Source organism: Akebia trifoliata, chromosome 16, assembly GCF_017979445.1.
Source record: "Akebia trifoliata isolate Shusen 1 chromosome 16, ASM1797944v1, whole genome shotgun sequence".
Taxonomy (NCBI): domain Eukaryota; kingdom Viridiplantae; phylum Streptophyta; class Magnoliopsida; order Ranunculales; family Lardizabalaceae; genus Akebia; species Akebia trifoliata.
This window is the reverse complement of record NC_141390.1, coordinates 7583344-7601536: the sequence shown is the minus strand read 5'-3', so window position 1 is coordinate 7601536 and position 18193 is coordinate 7583344. Positions and strand designations below refer to the sequence as shown.

At 34.7% G+C, this 18193-nt stretch overlaps 2 protein-coding genes across 6 annotated transcripts in view; one reads left to right on the top strand and one right to left on the bottom strand.

Annotated features, from left to right (window-relative positions):
- The window catches only part of LOC147382484 (uncharacterized), a 17715-nt gene extending 12505 nt beyond the window's left edge, over positions 1-5210 (top strand). For 3 of the 5 annotated variants that reach the window (XM_086429461.1, XM_086429463.1, XM_086429465.1), the window contains 3 exons: positions 2320-4318; positions 4417-4670; positions 4763-5210. In XM_086429461.1, the coding sequence (XP_086285587.1) occupies positions 2343-4318; positions 4417-4642 (2202 nt within the window). In that variant the 5' untranslated portion in view covers positions 2320-2342 and the 3' untranslated portion in view covers positions 4643-4670; positions 4763-5210. Of the gene's footprint in view, positions 1-2306; positions 4319-4416; positions 4671-4762 lie in introns of all 5 variants that reach the window. The other 2 variants (XM_086429466.1, XM_086429462.1) reach the window with 2 other exon arrangements.
- A 555-nt stretch (positions 5211-5765) lies between these two features.
- LOC147382483 (Leucine-rich receptor-like protein kinase family protein) lies at positions 5766-9790 on the bottom strand. The gene is made up of 2 exons (XM_086429460.1): positions 8086-9790; positions 5766-7528 (listed from the first exon to the last, which is right to left on the bottom strand). Exons 1-2 carry the CDS (start codon positions 9648-9650, stop codon positions 6052-6054), a joined length of 3042 nt encoding a protein of 1013 aa, XP_086285586.1. The 5' UTR covers positions 9651-9790; the 3' UTR covers positions 5766-6051.
- Positions 9791-18193: the final 8403 nt, after the last annotated feature.

The window sequence follows — 18193 nt, the reverse complement described above, 5'->3', positions numbered from 1 at the left end:
TTTTAGGTGTCTGCTGGAAAATGATCCTTGTTAAGGTTGACTATCACCAAATCTCATCTTTCATAGGATTTGAAACGCCTATGCTTATACTCAAAGAAATTCTCTATAGTAAACAACCAATCAAGGATATCTTTGATATAGAGGTCATTAAATTATAAGATGTCCGCCTTAAGCCAGTATTCGATTTAATGGATTCAGGTGGGTGGTAGAGTAAAGTAGGGATCCAATTCATTAAGATAATCAGTATAAGGGGCTAGATGGGTTTCAGAAGGACTTTGAGGATTATATGGAGGGTTAGGGTTAGGAGAAACATGTTGTGGGGGCTGATATGTGGTTATTGGAGGGTGAGGATTTTGATTTTGAGGGTATACGAGTAGTGTGGTTTGGGCAAATCGCTGAAGGATGAGGGTATGAGGTGTGGGGAGTGGTTTATTAGGGTGATTTTGATGGGAAGGTGTTGTAGAGGGAATTAGAGGGTTGAAGGATGCATGAAATTAGTTTTGGAGTGGTATGATTTAGGTAAAATCAAAATTCTAGGCTGAGTTTTAGTTTTGAGTGAATTTGACCTCTCTAGAAGGGTTTCTCAGAGTTGAATTATGGTCATCTCGACTGTGTTTGTTTCAATAAAAATCTTTGACTTTTAAAAAATAAATAAATTATGAGGAGAATTGAGGAAGGGATGATGGGGAATCCTTGGGCGCTTCATCTCTAAGGATTTTCTTACCTTTCTCTTTGTCAATGATGTTGAGAACTGTGCCTTGACCAAGGGACTCCAACTTAGCCGTAATTTTGTTGATGATTCTTTCTTCAAACTTCTCGAATTGGGCTTCCAATTCAGTTTTAGTGATGAATTATCATTCACCAATCATGAATGTGAATTGTAGCAAAAAACTCTGATACCACTTGACGTGGTGTAAGTGTGCGAATTGATGGATTCAATTAGTAAACAATCTATAGTTTGGAAGAAAATAAAGCAAAGAGCTAGAAAGTAATTATTAAGAGAGAAAAGAGAATTGAATTGATTGAATTTCGTTTTTGAAGCTCCTTTTATAGATAACTTCATCATAACAACTTACAAACCTTCTAAAATACTAAAAAGTAACTTTCTAATCTATCTACAACGTATTACTAACTTTATAATCCTATAAAAACTCAATTTGAGTACTTCTAATTATTACTTACAAAATAAAAACAAATTAAAAAAAAAAATACTTGAAAAAAAATTAGAAACTAACAAGAATAGTACTCCTAAAGTAACTATGGAAATAGAAATCCTGCTAGAACTAACTAGAAAATATAAACAAATCTTATTAGAATTAAAAAACTGCTTGAGACTCTAATTATAATTGTATATGTCCTACGTCAAAGAGGGACTCTTCTTTTATATAAATAGATTATGGGTGCTAATGAGTAATGACAATGCCTGATATTTTGTTACTACAAAATTAAAATGGTAGACTACTATGCATCTCAAATGCTTAACCCTAAGTCCTTTTAATACAACCTAATGAACTAAAAAAAAAGAACATGTTTTCCCTTCCTTTGGTAGGTTACATTGACCTCCATGCTTTTTATTCTTTGACTTATTTAATAAAGTTCATTGTTATAAAAACAAATAACAGACCGATGCCTAGGATATTCTCTTATTTTTTAGAGATCTTGTGTATTTGCACATTTTTTATGTTAATTTCTTTCCAATTCCTTCACTTCTTATCATTTGCCTAAGAGCAAGTACTTGTGATACTCTCATTTATCCAAGACATTTTGTACTCCTGAAGATCTAAATGTCAATTGCTTGCCAATTCTTATTGTAAATATCAAGAGGGTGATAATCTTAGAGAGCTACTATTGGCACCCCATCTTTTACTTGTTACCCGCAATTAAAAATAAAGAAAATAAGTGAATGGTTGAGAATAAGTAGAAGTTGGGGTGCCAATAGAAGCTCTCTCATTATATTTTATTTTTTTGCTAGATTTTTATCATTTGGGTTTAGGATTTTTTGGAGAGTGTTTCAATCTTAATTAGGGTGCGATAAATAATTTAAGAAATTAGGGTGCAATAAGTAAAAGTTGGGGTGCCAATGGAAGCTCTCTAATCTTATGATATTACTTGATTTTGTAGCTCATTATTATATTCTTGTTACCCCATTTAGAGGGTTTTGGTCTGTTTAGTTGAATAATTTGGCACCTAATGAGGATGGCCCCATCAATTTTTTTTACATTCATTTACAATTCATGTGTATTGGAACAACAGAGTTTATTTGTGAGAGTTTATCTTGAAGTTCGTTGGTTTTATTAATAAAATAGGCATCTTTTGCAGGACTAAATTTGTGAAATTCTCTCATGGATACCCCTTCCTCTCAGCAAAACATAAGCATGACAGGTTCAAGTGATCAGGATGCTAGTCCTTCCAATGATGCACCCTTGTGGAGACATGTTGTGAAGTTAGACAAAGCTCCCGGTGGAGGAGGGAATAGGTCTTTCAGATGCAACTTTTGCAATAATGTATATAATGGATCATATTCAAGGGTTAAGGCACATTTACTAAAGATCAAAGGTCAAGGAATTAGGGTTTGTTCAAATGTTGATTACGAGTCCCTTAAAAATTTGCACAAAGAACACACAAGTACATATGAAGCACCTTTACCGGTATCAAGTCGTTATCTCCAAATTAAGAAGAGAAAAACAGAAGAAGAAGAAGAAGAATGTCGGCCTAAAATATTCGATATTAATGCTAGAGACGAACTAGATAAAAAAGCAGCAAGATTGTTCTACTCAAGTGCACTCCCTTTTAACTTAGCGAGGTCTCCTTATTGGAGAGACTTTGTTACTTCAGTGGCGAATAGCAATTGCAAGGGGTACACCCCTCCTAGTTACGACCAACTACGTTTTAATTTGCTTAAAAATGAAAAAGCACACATCGAGAGAGTACTTGACAAGATAAAACTGTCATGGGACCAAACTGGAGTATCTATTCTATGTGATGGGTGGACAGATGGTAATAATCAGAGACCCCTTATTAACTTCATGGCAGTGTCTTTGAATGAGCCCTTTTTTTTAAAGGCTGTTGATCCTTCGGGTATGGAAGAAGACTCAAAGCATTTGTCTCAGCTATTAGTAGAGGCGATAAAACAGGTTGGTCCGAGCAGAGTTGTTCAAGTAATAACAGATAATTCTTCTGTTTGTAAAGCGGCATCATTAATTCTTGAAGCGAGATATCCTCATGTTTTTTGGACTCCTTGTGTTGTGCATACCTTGAACCTTGGACTTAAAAATATTTGTAGCCCAGAAAATAGTAAAGAAAATGCACAAAGATTTGAAATGTGTAAATGGGTTTCGGAGATTGACAGAGATATTCGGAATATCCAAGATTTTATTGTTTCTAATGAATTTTCGCCGTCATTTTACAATAAATATGGTCAGTTGAGGTTACTGAGGGTTCCCGAGACAAGGTTCGCTACGACTATTGTATTAGCAAAGCGGATTAAGGAGGTCAAGGATGCATTAAAAAAAGTGGTGGTCGATGCTGATTGGGAAATTTACCGGACCAGTGACAGGGACAAAGCTCGGGTCTTATTTAATTGTGTGACCGATGCTTCTTGGTGGGGGAGGATTGATTATATTCTTGAATTTACAGGGCCAATAATTAATATGATGAGAGCCGCAGACAAGAACGAACCCATTCTTCATAAGATTTGGGAAATGTGGGGTACCATGCTGGAACAAGTTAAATCAGTAATCTTCAAGTATGAGAGAAAAGATGCTCTTGTTGATCGATCCAAATTTTTTGATGCGGTACAATCGATTTTGGTGGAGAGATGGGATAAAAATGACATGGGTTTGTTCTGTATGGCTTACTCATTGAATCCTAAATATTACAGCCATACTTGGCTTAAAGGTGGGTTGGGTGCACATCAACGATTGGCACTGCATCAGGTTCAAGAAATAGCTGATAAGAGAATATCTTGTTTAAGACGACTATATGATAATCCATACCAATTGCGACAAATTCAAAATGAATTTGGAAAGTTTGCATCTGGATCTGCACCATTTGATCAGTTGGAGGTGTTGCAACTTGGAGACGAAATTGATCCAATCTCGTGGTGGGCAAACTTTGGGTCTGGTACACCTCTACTTCAATCTCTTGCATTGAGGCTCCTTTCGCAACCTGCATCGTCGTCATGTTGTGGGAAGAATTGGCAGACTTACTCAATGATACATGATATTAAAAGTAAAAAATTTGTGTCTGCCCGAGTCGAAGATGTTGTGTACATTCATTCAAATCTAAGGCTGTTGTCACGGAGGAAGGAAGAATACGTGTAAGTTTATCAATTCAGTTTCATTCTCTCAATGCTTATTAGTATTTTTTTTTTTTTTTTTTCGTTAATAATGACTTCGATTCCTTTACAAATAATAGGAGAGGTCCGACGAAATTTTGGGATGTTGGTGGTGAGAACAATGACATAGAAGGTCAGCTAGAGCTCGATATTGCCAACTTAACTTTAAACGATCCTGTTTTGGAGCCAATGATGTTTGATGATGAAGATCAAGATGATGCAATAGAACTGTTGAATCAAGTAACAGGAGTGGGTATGATTGGATCATCAGAGTCAATTGTTGGAGGGGATGAAGAAACGGAGTAGGGAACAAATGAACAAACACCTACATAATGTGTGTTTTCTTTGTCAAACTTTTATGCTTCGTAAATCTTTTTTGTAACGATAAACCAGACAACGTTATTGACTTGCATATAATTGTTGTAGGTAGGTTCTAATGCACAAATGAAGAAGGCAATGAGCCCCCTCTTGTAGAGGCGGGAATGGGCTGGGCCAGTTGGACTAGGCTACAGATACAAGTTGATGAAGTCGGGCTGAGCTTGATTATGAGGTCTTTTAGGTGAACAGATGTATATTAAGGGTGAAGGTGCCGAAAGTTTGCTAAAGTTTGCGAGTGTTAACACCACGACTGGGGTTCAAAACCCGCCTTCACCTACTAACTTCTGACCAAGAAAAACAGATGTATGTTAAGTGCACAAAAGCCTGTTTGCTAGGGTTGTCAATGGGCTGGGCTTTGGTTTGAGCTTGTGTGTTTGATAAAAAAGACTGGCCCAATAATGCAGGTCAAATTCTGGCCCTGCATTGACATTCCTTATAGCTTTGCCTGGCTTATAGCATTTATTTAGTGGTATATGTTATTGCATTGGGACAAAAAGTTTGATGTCTCGGCATGGTATCAAAAGTTGGTGTCTTCTTAGCAGAAAATGCCACATGAACATATGAAGTGGGTTGTGCAAGAAATTTTTTTCGACAAATGAGGTTGAACGATTTTACAGTGAAGGTCATTTGTTTATTCCTGAATCAGAAGTGGGACAGTTTTTGCATATTATTTAGTCTCACATCAAAATTGGATCATAAAAGCTTCTCCCCACTATAGTGACCAAGTCTGGATTTGGCAACTATAACCAAATAGGGTTCAATTTGGATAGGTTCGAGAAAGTTCTGTAAGAAAAAATTATGGGTTTCTTCACAGAACCCATCATCTTCAATCTGCCTAAACTCCCTTATCTCGCTTATATTTATTTGAAAAGAGACAATCTCTCTAAAATGTAGCAACCTGTGAGATTTTTACTTTTATAACTAGTGAGATTGTCACTTTTCAAATAAATTTCAGCAATGTCGCTACCTAATCCAGCGAGATCGTCACTCTGAAATATCTGGGATCTCGCTTTTCATGTTTTGGGATTTAAAATGAGCTCGACAATGGGAATTTGGTCAAAAGTTTAGCATGTTTTTGGAAATTTCTCAAAAGTACATATAGACCTTAACATTCACAATTGTTGACAAACAAATATTCTCTTACAAATTGAAAACATATAAAAACACACATTAACACATACAAAATATGTAGAACACACAACACACTTGCATACAATAGACAAAAAAAGAAAAAAAGGAGGCAACATTTGTCGTCTATGAAGGAAAAAGCAAAAATAAAAAAAATTTCTTCAATGAAACATGGTTATAGCTAAGTTACACTGCTTGACTTGCTTCTCTTAGAATGCTTCCATCCTCTGTGGGACTGGAGTCTTGATAACCTGTAATATCTGCACCACTTCTGCCATTGTTGGCCTACTTGAAGGTATCTGAGATGTACAAACCAAACCCAACTTAATAACAGGCACAACCTCATCCTCGGGATACTCGTTCAAGCTTGGATCTATGCATTCCAACACATTACCTTGTTCAAGAAGAATCCTGACATGATCAGTCAATATCATCACATCGTCATCTCCATACTCCACTGGCCTTCTCCCCGTCACAAGCTCTAGAATCATCACACCGTACCCGTAAACATCACATTTCTCATTAATCCTTAGACTCTGGCATGCTAATTCCGGTGCAACGTACCCTAGTGCACTCTGAAACCTTCTATTAATTACGTGTTTATCGAGTTTGGTTAGAAGCCTTGCAAGCCCAAAATCCGAGATCTTAGCATTGAAATTCTCATCAATCAAGATGTTGCTCGGTTTCAAATTGTAGTGTATGATTGGTGGATGGGAAGATTGGTGTAGGTGGGCAAGTCCTTTAGCTGTTCCTAGTGCAATCTTGAATCTATTAGCCCATATAAGAGGAGGCGTCAATGGAGACCTTTCGTGAAGATTGCAGTGCAAGCTTCCACACGGAACATAATCTGATATCAAAAGTTGCAACTGAGGAGTCCAATAGTATCCTTTGAGTGTGACCAGATTCGGGTGCCTTGCTTTTCCTAAAATTTGAACTTCTCTATCGAAATCGTCAGGATATCGAATTATGTTCGATGTCACTAGTTTTTTAATGGCTAAAACCCTTTGTTCTCCTCCTAAGGATGCCTTGTAAACTGTCCCAAACACACCTCTTCCAATCTCAGTGGCCTTGTTTAGTAAAGTTTCAGCATTGTTGACCCAATCTTCAGATGATCTTGATTCAAACATTACAAGCTTACCCCTTGTGGGACTCCCCGATCTTTGAGAACTCGAACACATGCTTTCCAATGCAGTATCTACAAATGCTAGCCTTGTTCTTGCAGAAACATTAAGTAGACTCACAATTACAACTCCCATAACGATGAGTACAGCAGCGGATATGGCAACGATCGCAGAAACACTGAGGAAACTTCGGTGTCGGAATTTTACAGATTCCGAGGATTTGGGTACTAAGTTATCACCACCCCTTTGATTGTTATAAGCAAATGGGTTTAGAACTAATGGTTTTGAGACATTCATCTTACATGGTCCCTTCAACAATGGTGAACAAATGCCTAAGTTACCTTGTATTGAAGTTTGATCTAGATTCTGAAATATGCCTCCCTCAGGTAGCCTTCCAATGAGCCTATTGTAGGAAATATTTACTGCAAGAAGATTGTCTAAACTACCAAGATCTTTCGGTAACTCTCCGCTTAGTTCATTGAACTCCAAATTAAGAATCTCGAGCTTTTTTAACCTCGACAATGCCTTCGGTATTGACCCGTTTAAGCTGTTGTGAGATAAGCTCCTGCAAAGAAAAACAATCACAATTCTTAACATGAACCCTAGCCAACAAAAAGGATCAAATGTAAAATAAAATGCAAAAAGAACACCAAGATTTATAGTGGTTGGGCATGTTGACATCTATTGTGAAAAATTAAGCAGCAAAGAGAACAGGCAATCACACACAAAACACAAGGATTCACATGATTTGGCTGTGTGCCTACATCCACAGATCAAATCAAGAACAATCATTTTTTTTGCTTTCGAGTTTTTACTGTCCTAGAGATCTCTAGCAAAAACAGGAGTAGAGAAAATGTGTCTTATCTCCCCAAAAATAGAAAATCCTTAAGAAAATATTACATAATTACCCTTTCCAAAACCCTAAAATATTTGGTGCAAGGGCTTTGCCCCTACACCCAGCCCCGCAGCTCAGCGTACCCCCACAGAATACAAGACATTTACACAACATCTATTGTAGAGATGAGAACGATTCACTAGGTTGAGAAAGAAATTTCAGATTGATTCAAGCAATTTTTATTAAACACAATTGACGTAATTAAACAGTGAAAAAGTGAGACTTACAGTAAGTAGAGTGATGAACAGTTCCCAATCTCTTCCGGTATCTCGCCATTCAAGAAATTTCCATCCAATTGTAGAATAGCGAGACTCATGGATTCACACAAGTCCTTTGGGATCGACCCGTAGAGGCTACTGTTACGGAGGTCTAAGACTGACAAGTTCTTGATGTATCCAATCTCCGAAGGCAATCTTGATCGGAGATTATTCCACGATAAATTCAAGTATCTTAAGTTCGAGAACAAACCCATTTCAGCAGGAATGATTCCCATGAGTTCGTTTCGTGATAGATCCAATTTGTGAAGAGACTCCAACAATCTGCTCGAACCTAGTGGGATCGAACCAATGAATTTGTTCTTCGACAAATCAATCTCTTCCAAACCCAAATCGAACAGACCCTGCGGTATGCTTCCATCAAAAAAGTTCCCCCTCAACATAATTCTCAACAACTTGGTACAATAAACCAATGTCAAGGGCACTTCTCCGGAGATTCTATTATCCGACAAATTCAAATAATTCAGCGATTTCAGGTCACCCAATGACGCCGGAAGGCTTCCCGTGATCTCATTGTTAGCGAAATTCAAGTACTCAAGGCTACTCATGTTACCAATCAACGGAGGGAAATCGCCCGTTATCATGTTATTAGCTAAACTGAAGAATGTTAGAGAATTAAGCCTCTCCAACAAGTTGGGTAGAGCTCCAGTGAAGAAATTATCACTAAAATCTAATCGAAATAAGTGTAGGCATAGTCCGATATCGATTGGCAACGATCCTGAGAAGTGATTCCCTTGTAATTGTAGCTCTTTCAAGTTGTGAAGAGCTGATATTCCATCGGGGACATTACCAGAAAACGAATTTCGAGAAAGATCTAAGGTTCTAAGCCTTTTAAGCAACCAAATTCCATTAATGAAATCTGGGTTTCCTGAGAGATGATTATTCGAAAAATTGAGGCCCAATAATGAAGTACAGTTGAACAATGTAGTTGGAATTGGACCTTCAAAGGAATTACCCGCCAAAGAAACAAATCGAAGGGCGAAACAATTCTGAAAAAGATCATTTGGGATTGGACCTGAGAATGAATTCTCGGACATGTCGAGAAATTTGATCGAAGAAATGTTGGTAAGAAGATCGAATGGGATTCGCCCAGAGAGACTATTGTGACTTAGATTCAGAATTTTAAGATTTTTGAGTAGTGAGAATTGATGATTGATGTCGCCAGTGAAGTTGTTACGAGATAAAGATAGAACATTCAAGTTTTGCAACTTTTCAAGGCCTCGACCGATCTTTCCTGATAAGTTTAGACCATCGAGTAAGATTTTCGAGACTCGATTGTTGATTGGGTCGCATTGGATATGATCCCATGTGCATGGAGTGTTGTTGTCTTCGTTCCATGAGACGAGAGACGAAGATGGGTCGTTAAGGTCTGATTTGAAGACTATTAGACCCAAAACATCGTCGTTGAGTTGAAGAGGAATGTCGTTGTTGCTCATGCAGAAATGTTGTAGAGAAGCCATTAACGCCCATGAGAGTAACAACAGTTTGATTTGAAGAAAACCCATTCTCATGTTCATCTTCTCTCTCTCTCTCTCTCTCTCTCTAGAGTTTACTTAGGTCGCCATGACTGAACCAGAGAAGAACAGAGATAGCTTGAAATACTGACAGTCAAGTAGTCGACAAAATCTCTTACTGTGAGGGTTGGATTTTATTCTGTCGTTAGTGCAGAATAATTGTGTCGCTGAGAGAAGGAGAGAGAGGATTGCACGAAATTACCAAAATGGGCTATATTTGTGTCAATCTTATTTTATTTCCATCTCCACCTCCATGTAGGCATGGATCATTATGAGAGTTGTTATTGGCACCCCAATTAAAATATGAGGTGTTAACTATGCCAAGATCACACATAAATGAAAATTTTCTTGAGAAGACCTCTTCAATTGTGGTCAATATCTTATTATGAATAATTTTGATTACTTCAAGAGAAAAAGAGGCATTTACCTATTACATGATGGTACAACCAACTTTTTTTTAAATTTTTTTTTAAGGATTTTATTTTACATGATCTTAACCATAATTGTAACCAACTAAATTGTTTGAACAAGTGTTATAATATTTTGTAACGTTGAAATAATAACTTGAGCCAAATCATTGCAATGTTTGAATAGTATGTTTTAATTGTTAATTGGAGTGTGATAAATAATTTAAGAAATTGGGGTGTAATGAGTAAAATTTGGGGTGCCAATAGCAGCTCTTACTGTGGTTACATCCTCTTGGATCCTGTTGGGTAAACGGGTTGGGTCTGAGTTCATAATCCGGAAAAAAAGAATTCCAAATTATCCAGTGGGTGTGGACCACATAAAGGAATCTAATAATTGGTGATTCCAATGAGATGAGAATCATACTAATTTAAAAGGAATCCAAATTAATAATTTTAGAATTATTATAACTTGGACACAATAGTTCTTAGTAATTTAGTTTAAAAGGAATCTCATCATTTGTATCCAATTAAGAAACAAATAAAAATGAGAGACAAAAAAATGTTCAAAAACAAATAGAAGGGGATGTTTTAAGGTTCTGCAAGTCAATTTTTCTCTCCAATTGTTTGTGTGTGTGTGTGTGAGAGAGAGAGAGAGAGACATTTTTTTAAAGCATTGGATCTACACCATTCGACCATCATCTTTTCAATCGAACATCCAATTCAATCAAAGATGAAAATTTTGAATATGTATATTAGATCTTTTATATTCGAATGATTCATTTGAATTAAACTATGGTCTAGAAATCTTGTTAATGTAACTTCGTGATTCCGATTTAAGTTTTTGGAAACCTCTACTCAAATTGGTGTTCTTTGAGACATTATTGATTACTTCTCCAAGTTTGCCTTCAATCCAATTGTAGTTGATGAAACATGGAAGAGTGTTTACTCGACAAAATGTGGTCTTTCGGGGGCCAAATGTGTTTACTATGCTTTTTCACTTTGAATCATTGGCGTTAATCACCTCCAATGCTTAGAGTACATTCCTAGATCAAATCAAATATCTTTTGTGTTTCTCAAATAGAATAGGAAAAAAAATTCCCGATGTGCCAATTTCTTTTATAACATAGAAGTACTCTTGTTGAGTGCTTGATACCATCCCGCTAAAGAGAAACTCAAAAAGCCTCATTGTATGCCAAACAAGATGATTTAATTGCGAAAATACGCTATTTCGAAAGAAACTACCAATCAGGTTGAACTACGTATCACATCAATACTTTGATGTGCATTGACGAAAATCCAATATAATCAGCTAAGTGAATGATTTCAATAAGTGGTTTCGTTATATTGAAACTATCCTCACTTGTTCTCAATTGAGCTTAAGTAGCATCACATCATCATAGATCACTATACAATTAGTCTAAGTTGGATACAATTAAAATGTAATTTTTTATAACTTTAAAAAGTTGAAAAGTTAAAATATTTCATTGAATTAATTTTTAAAAATATAAAAATCTTGACTTTTAAAAAAATAAAAAATAAAATATTTTCTACTTTTTAAAAGTTACTTTCTCCAAATGATATTTTATTTAACAATTACTTTCTATTTTCTATTTTGTATCCAAATAGAACCTACATGCTATATCTTCTTAGTAACCAATCTTCCTAACATATTTTTTTCTTATAGAAAACCATCATTATCTCTCTCTAGTTCATTTACCTGACCATGACTGAATCAAAGGGTTAGAATTTACCTTGGCATTGGTTTAGGATAACTATGTTCAAGAAAGAGGACTATACGAAACTACCAAAATAGGAAAGCTTCATCTCATTTGTATTGCATTAATGATTTTTTGAAAATTTTCATTCAATCCGTAATCTATTGATGTGGCAACGACACAGAATCGTAGATCATTTTCCTTGAATATCCCAAAGAAAATGATCTATGATTCTATGTCCTTGCCACATCAGTCACATGCAAGCCAAGTAAAAAAATTTTAATCAGAAAATTACAACTCCTTTTATTGTGGGAAAACTAGATTTATACCCCAAGACCCTTAGGCAAGTTCTCTCACCAAATTCCTCAACAGATCAAAAGGCAAAGTTGTAGTAGTAGGAAGAACAGTGATATAAATATTATTGATTTTAATGTCTAATATTTTCCTTCAATTGATCTTCAAAGTCCCATCATTCCACCATCAAAGTTTTTATTAAATTTTCTAGACAAAAAAAAAAATTCAATTTAGATATTTTTTATCACATTATTGGATTGAGAAATGATTTATTCAAAATGGATCCTTAATAGGGTTCTTATAAAAAGTCAAATAATCCATCCAGACCTAATTAATTTATAGGATCGGATTTTGGGTCAAATCATATCTATTGTATCCTCTAATTCCACCAAAATGGCCCCTTTAGATTTTACTTGAATAACTCGCCGAGTAAAGGACGAGGGGGCAAATTGGGCATTTAGTAGGAAATCTATGGGGAGTTCCATTGTGGTAAAACTCTATAAAGGTAAGTGGAAAGTCCGTTCGAGACAACATGGGATTAGGCTAACGTGGCGTCTGACATTTAGTCCATATGGGTTCCAAAGTCTCTTTGTCCTTACGTTCGTTTGAATGTCCATCGCATGCCTGATCCTCTCATGTTGTCTAATATCTTTCCCCAAGATTTGCGAATTTAAAAAAAGATATTTTTTGGTCCATACTTTGTGGGCCCCACTCCTAGTTATCTCAACATGTGATCTTCTAGAATTTGAATTTGATCAATCAGTTGATGCCACCTGGCCAAAATAAAATGTAAAATAGTCCAGCTTAATCATTGAACAATTTTAATGTACAATATTGGTAGACATAGAGCAACCGACGAACGGTTGAGATGATAAGAACATTTCTCAACCAAGTGTCTAATTTAGGGAATTAATTTAGAGAGAATCTAATGCCACCCCAACTTTTGCTAACGACACCCCAATATATGTGCTAATTCTTTGGGGATTTTTCCCAGAACATGTGCATCTTATGTCCAAATTCTTATTTTGGTATCCTATTCATTTGAATTCCCAGAACATGCTTTTCCAGTATTTTTATAATCAACTAATTCGTTCAGCAAGATCGTTGATAAGGCAAAATCACTGGTACTTTATCAACGAATTCGTAGATTACAAAGGTGACGAATTCACTGTAAAAGCATGTTTTGGGAATCAAAATGAACAATGTACCGAAACCAGAATTTCATCAAATTCAACGCACAAGATGGAGATTCACCCAATTCTTTGGTGATTTACATGTGCATTTGGGTAGCATTGGCAAAATTGGCGTGAAAATAGAATCTCTCTTAATTTATTGGCATTGTTCTATGTTCAAAATACTAGGTTATTCTCATCATCAAGCTCAAAGTCAAGTACGTACACTTGAAGAATTTTCATGACCATTCAATTCTACAAATTAGGATGGTAAATGATTTAGAGGCCCAATTAACCGTAGGTGATTAGAGAATTTAATTTCAAAAGTCAAAATTTAATTTAATTTTTCAAAAAAAAATTTTGATTTAATACATACACTAATTGATTGAGTCCGATCGATCGAATAGACCTACAAAATCGATTTCTCCATTGATTGTGTCTAATTGCTCTATTGGAGCTTAAAATCAATCAATTGTCTAATTTGACCCTATTGATCAATTGTAAGAGTTTTAACTCAAGTAAAATTCTGAATTTTCTTTCATAAAAAGAATTTTTGGCTTAAGATTATTGCAGAGTTTTTCTTAGAGAAAGTTAGGATGAAAATTGACCTATTCAATTCTATGAGCAACCCAAGGAATCTTCTCAAACTTGATTTTCAATCATAAATTGAAGATTGTATGTGAGATTTGTACAGATAACCAAAACCAGACCAATTCATGATTTGCTCGTCGATTCTTGTGCGGTTTTGTGGTTTGTGGATTAGAATCTTGTTTTCTGATCGAGACTAGATGAGCTATTCATGGAATCATATCCTCGATTTTCAAAAAGTGTGTTGAAGCAAGAAGTTGGTAGATCACGGATTCGAGTCTATCAATTGTTTTGTGCATGGGTAACTTTTGTAAACTCATAATTTTATAGTGGATATTTCTAGATAAAAATCCCATGATTTTTTTTAGTAGGATTTTCTATAGAAATGAGATTTTCGAGTTTAAAAATCTCTACTACTTGGATTTAGAGTCATCATTATTCTTTTTTTTTTTAAATGTGTGAATGGACACCCGAAAAATAGTTTCGAAAATTAATTTTTGTTCATAATGACTCTCGTACGGATAAAAGCCATTGATCTACCTAAGATCTACATAAGGGCCTCCTTTTTAAGGAATAAGAAATATGTTAGGCACCCTCTTCCTTCCATCATAGGTGGTAACCTTAGATTCAATCGTTTTTCAAGAATAAATAGAAAAGTCGATAAAATCTAGTTTTATGCCTTCGATTGCAAAGAACTTTGACTTTGACTTAAACCAATAAGGACTTCCTTATTGAGGAATGAGCCCTTCTATGATCCATGCCTTTAAAAAAAAATTTAAAAATTATGGACTTATCGGCCAAGGCCCATTTTCAAAAGAAAATGACTCAAAACCTTAGTTTCAAAACGTTTTGTGGTGGGTACAAATTGTATAAGAGTTTTTAAGAAATATTTTTGAAAATGATTTTCAACCCCTACCCTTTCGACCGAGCAAAAACCCAATCTACCAAAAGTAGGAGAGGGTGTCCATTACATCTTAACATTATTCTAAAAATAAAATAAAGAGGATTATTTTGATCATAAACATTTTCAGTTTTTATTTACACAATCCAAGTTACAGCAAGCTCGACACATGAAGTGGATGTCATACCTACAACAATTCAACATCATTATCAAGTACCAAAAGGGAGTGGCCAATAAGTTGGCAGACATGTTTAAACCCCCCCCCCCCCCCCCCACTTCAATAAATTTCGCATTACTAGTGGCAATGTAAATTCAATTTATGGTTCCTTTCAAATACACAAAAGGGTATAACATAGATGTTGATTTTGGTTCTGATTATCAAAAGCTACTACAAGGGCAGACTAATGAGTTTTAGCTGAAGGATGGGTTGATGTATAAAGGAACACTTTTGTGTATTCTAGAAGATGTGGATCGAGTACAGTGGATTTGTGAGGCTCATACTTCTAGAATGGTAGGACACTTTGAGGTTGAGAAAACTTTACTTAATCTTCGACTAGCTTCTGTATTATGTCCATTGGCTGCAGATGCAGCTCGATGTTTCCCGTTTTATCTGAGATTGTGTTTTGTGCAACATCTTGATGCCTTCCAATAGAAAGGTAGGATTGTATTTACCATTACCAGTCCCTAACCGACCTTGGAAGAGTATTTCCATGGATATTTTTGGTAGATTACCTAAAACCAAGACTGGACATAATTATTTATATGTGGTTGTAGATAGATTCAGCAAGATGGTTATTCTTATTCCGTATAAGAAGACTATTATAGGAGAGGACTACGTGATCGAAACTGTTTCGATATTATTTATCCCTTCGAAATCACAATAAAAGTTAGACTTTCTATTTATAGAATTTTTTATTACGAATGACTAATTCAATCATGATTCTGAATTTGTGACAAAAAAGAGTTTTAACGTATTTAGAATTCTTAATCTAATTAGGAAGTAATTAGAACTTTATTATTTTTAGACTTGCTATAAATAATATTATTATTTATAATAAATGCATTAATTAGTATAGAACTAAGTTTTTTGTTTCTTCTTCTTTTATAAATACCATTGTAGCTCTATTTGGAGATATAGAGAAAAGTAATAAAGAAATTTTATTTTCTCCAATTATTGGATTTGTTTTTCATATGAGATTTATTTGGATTACAACATGTAGTTGAGGCTATTACTAAAGAGCAACAAGCCATTTTAGGCTTTTACTGAGGAGTAACATGCAGGTTAGGATCGTACCAAGAAGCGATACACTAAGAAAGTGCTTATACAAAATAGTTTTTATAATTATTAGTCTCGGGTAATTTGATATTTTGTTTTTAAAGAATAAATTGAACTTTTTGTCACATGCTCAAAGTACTAGTTTACATTATGCATGCAGAAAACTCTTTATCTTTTTTAATCATCCTTTTAGTATAAGCAAAGTGATTAGATTAAGAATTTGACATTGTTGAATACTAAGTAAAGTGTGCTTGAAAACAATGAGTAATTTTTTCAATTCTCTTTTAAGGTATTTTAGAGTCATCTTCACTATTAGACATCAACAAAAGAAAATGACTAGATGATGTTTGATGATGAGATAAAGGATTGTGTGATGATTGGTGATTTTTGGTAGACTTAAAATTTATCTAAAATATTGCTGGATCGATAATTATTCAGACTTCAAACCTTGTCGAGATAAGTAATGATTGGTGGATAAATATGGTATATCTTCTTCCTTTTTTTTTTTTTATATTCTCCATTCATGCCTCTGGTGCCAATTATGGTATTCACCAAATCCAGCTCCATAATTTTGTTTCGCACATCAATTTCCTTTCAAGTTATTGTCGTGTCGATGGTATTTGATCTTGTCATAATTTGATTCTTTTACTCACAACGCCTTTGTAGATTTTTATTGTGCTCTTTCAAATTATGAAACACTTCTTATAAATTTCTCACAAATAGTTACTCCTTCATCGACAACGAAAATTCGTGGTAAAAATATTCTTTTCAAATAATTTTGTCAATAAAAAAGGACTTAATTTTAGAACGTAACGTGAATAGGGTGAGGTTCACAAATAAATGGTATAGGCTCGAATACTGAATTTTATATAATAAATAGGTTGAATCGGGGGTTTGCCTTTTATTCTCTTTTATTAGAAAGAAACTAGATCTCTATTTATGTGAGTCAGAAAGAACTTGTTTACACACGTTTGAGATCATCAACTGGAATGGTGGATTTAAAAGACAACTGCCTAAGCACAAAATTTGTAAGGTTTGGTATCATTGAATTCCTTGATTTCGTGGCATAAAACTCATTAGAAATTTTTGGATTTGATGAAATTGGGTGATTGGTGAAAAGTGGCTACCAAAGCATGGGTCTGACAGGGTTTGTCTTATTAATTCCTTAATTTCGTGATGCGGAGCTCATTTGAAATCTTAGATTTGATGAATTTTGGGGTATTTGATACTTTTAACCATACTTTGTTAAGTTTGATTTGAGTCATTTTGAACGGGATACACTTTTATTCTTTTATTTCTTTTTTAAAATGATATCTCTTTTCTTTCTTTCATTTTTTTCAAAATTGCCCCAGTGTGAGATGGCATGCCCTAGTTTTAGGTAATTAAAAGATAATGAAGGTTCGAGTGGGTTGACTAGCGGTAGTTATGTTAAGGTAGCAGAAGGAAGTCATCTCTTCATTTTGAAATTTGATTTTTTAAGAATAACATGTTTTGACTACATCTGATATTTGTCGACTTAAGTAAAAATACTTTTCTGATCTGAACATTTGAATATGACTAGAATTTCTTTTACGATTTCTTTGACAAGAGTTGAATCATTTTGTCGGACTTTTGTTGCTCTGCACATATTTTTGATATTCATTTGACGTACTCATTTACTTGTTGATCATTTTCGATATGCTTCTAGGAATCCCTAGGATTGTTTGTTTAGGTTTGCCCCTGAATTGGTACATATATTTTTCTTTATCTTCTTCGATAAGTCTTGCAAAAACTAAGAATGACTCAGTACATAGACATGAATTTTTCTTTAAGTTGCAAGTTCCATTTGAAAATTGGACTTTGAAAAATGGATGAAATCGGACTTGGTGCTTTCAAAATGAAGGCTTTTGGTGGATGAATGAGATTTTTTTTATTATTTTGTCATTCATAGTTTATGTTTATGCGGGTCAGGAGTAATCAAAAGGAGTTGAAAAGAGTATGGAGATAATCTTTAGGTTTTTGGGTTATCTTCAACCTTCTAATCAAATCGAATCATACCCTTCAAAAGTTGACAAGACACCCACGTCATTCATTAATTCCAAATTCTTTATAGTCATGAAACTCATAATTGAAAGATATTTTTGAAATATTTTGATTTTTTTTAAATATATATTTTTTTCTTTTTGAGATGGATAATATTTTTTTTTTTTAAAT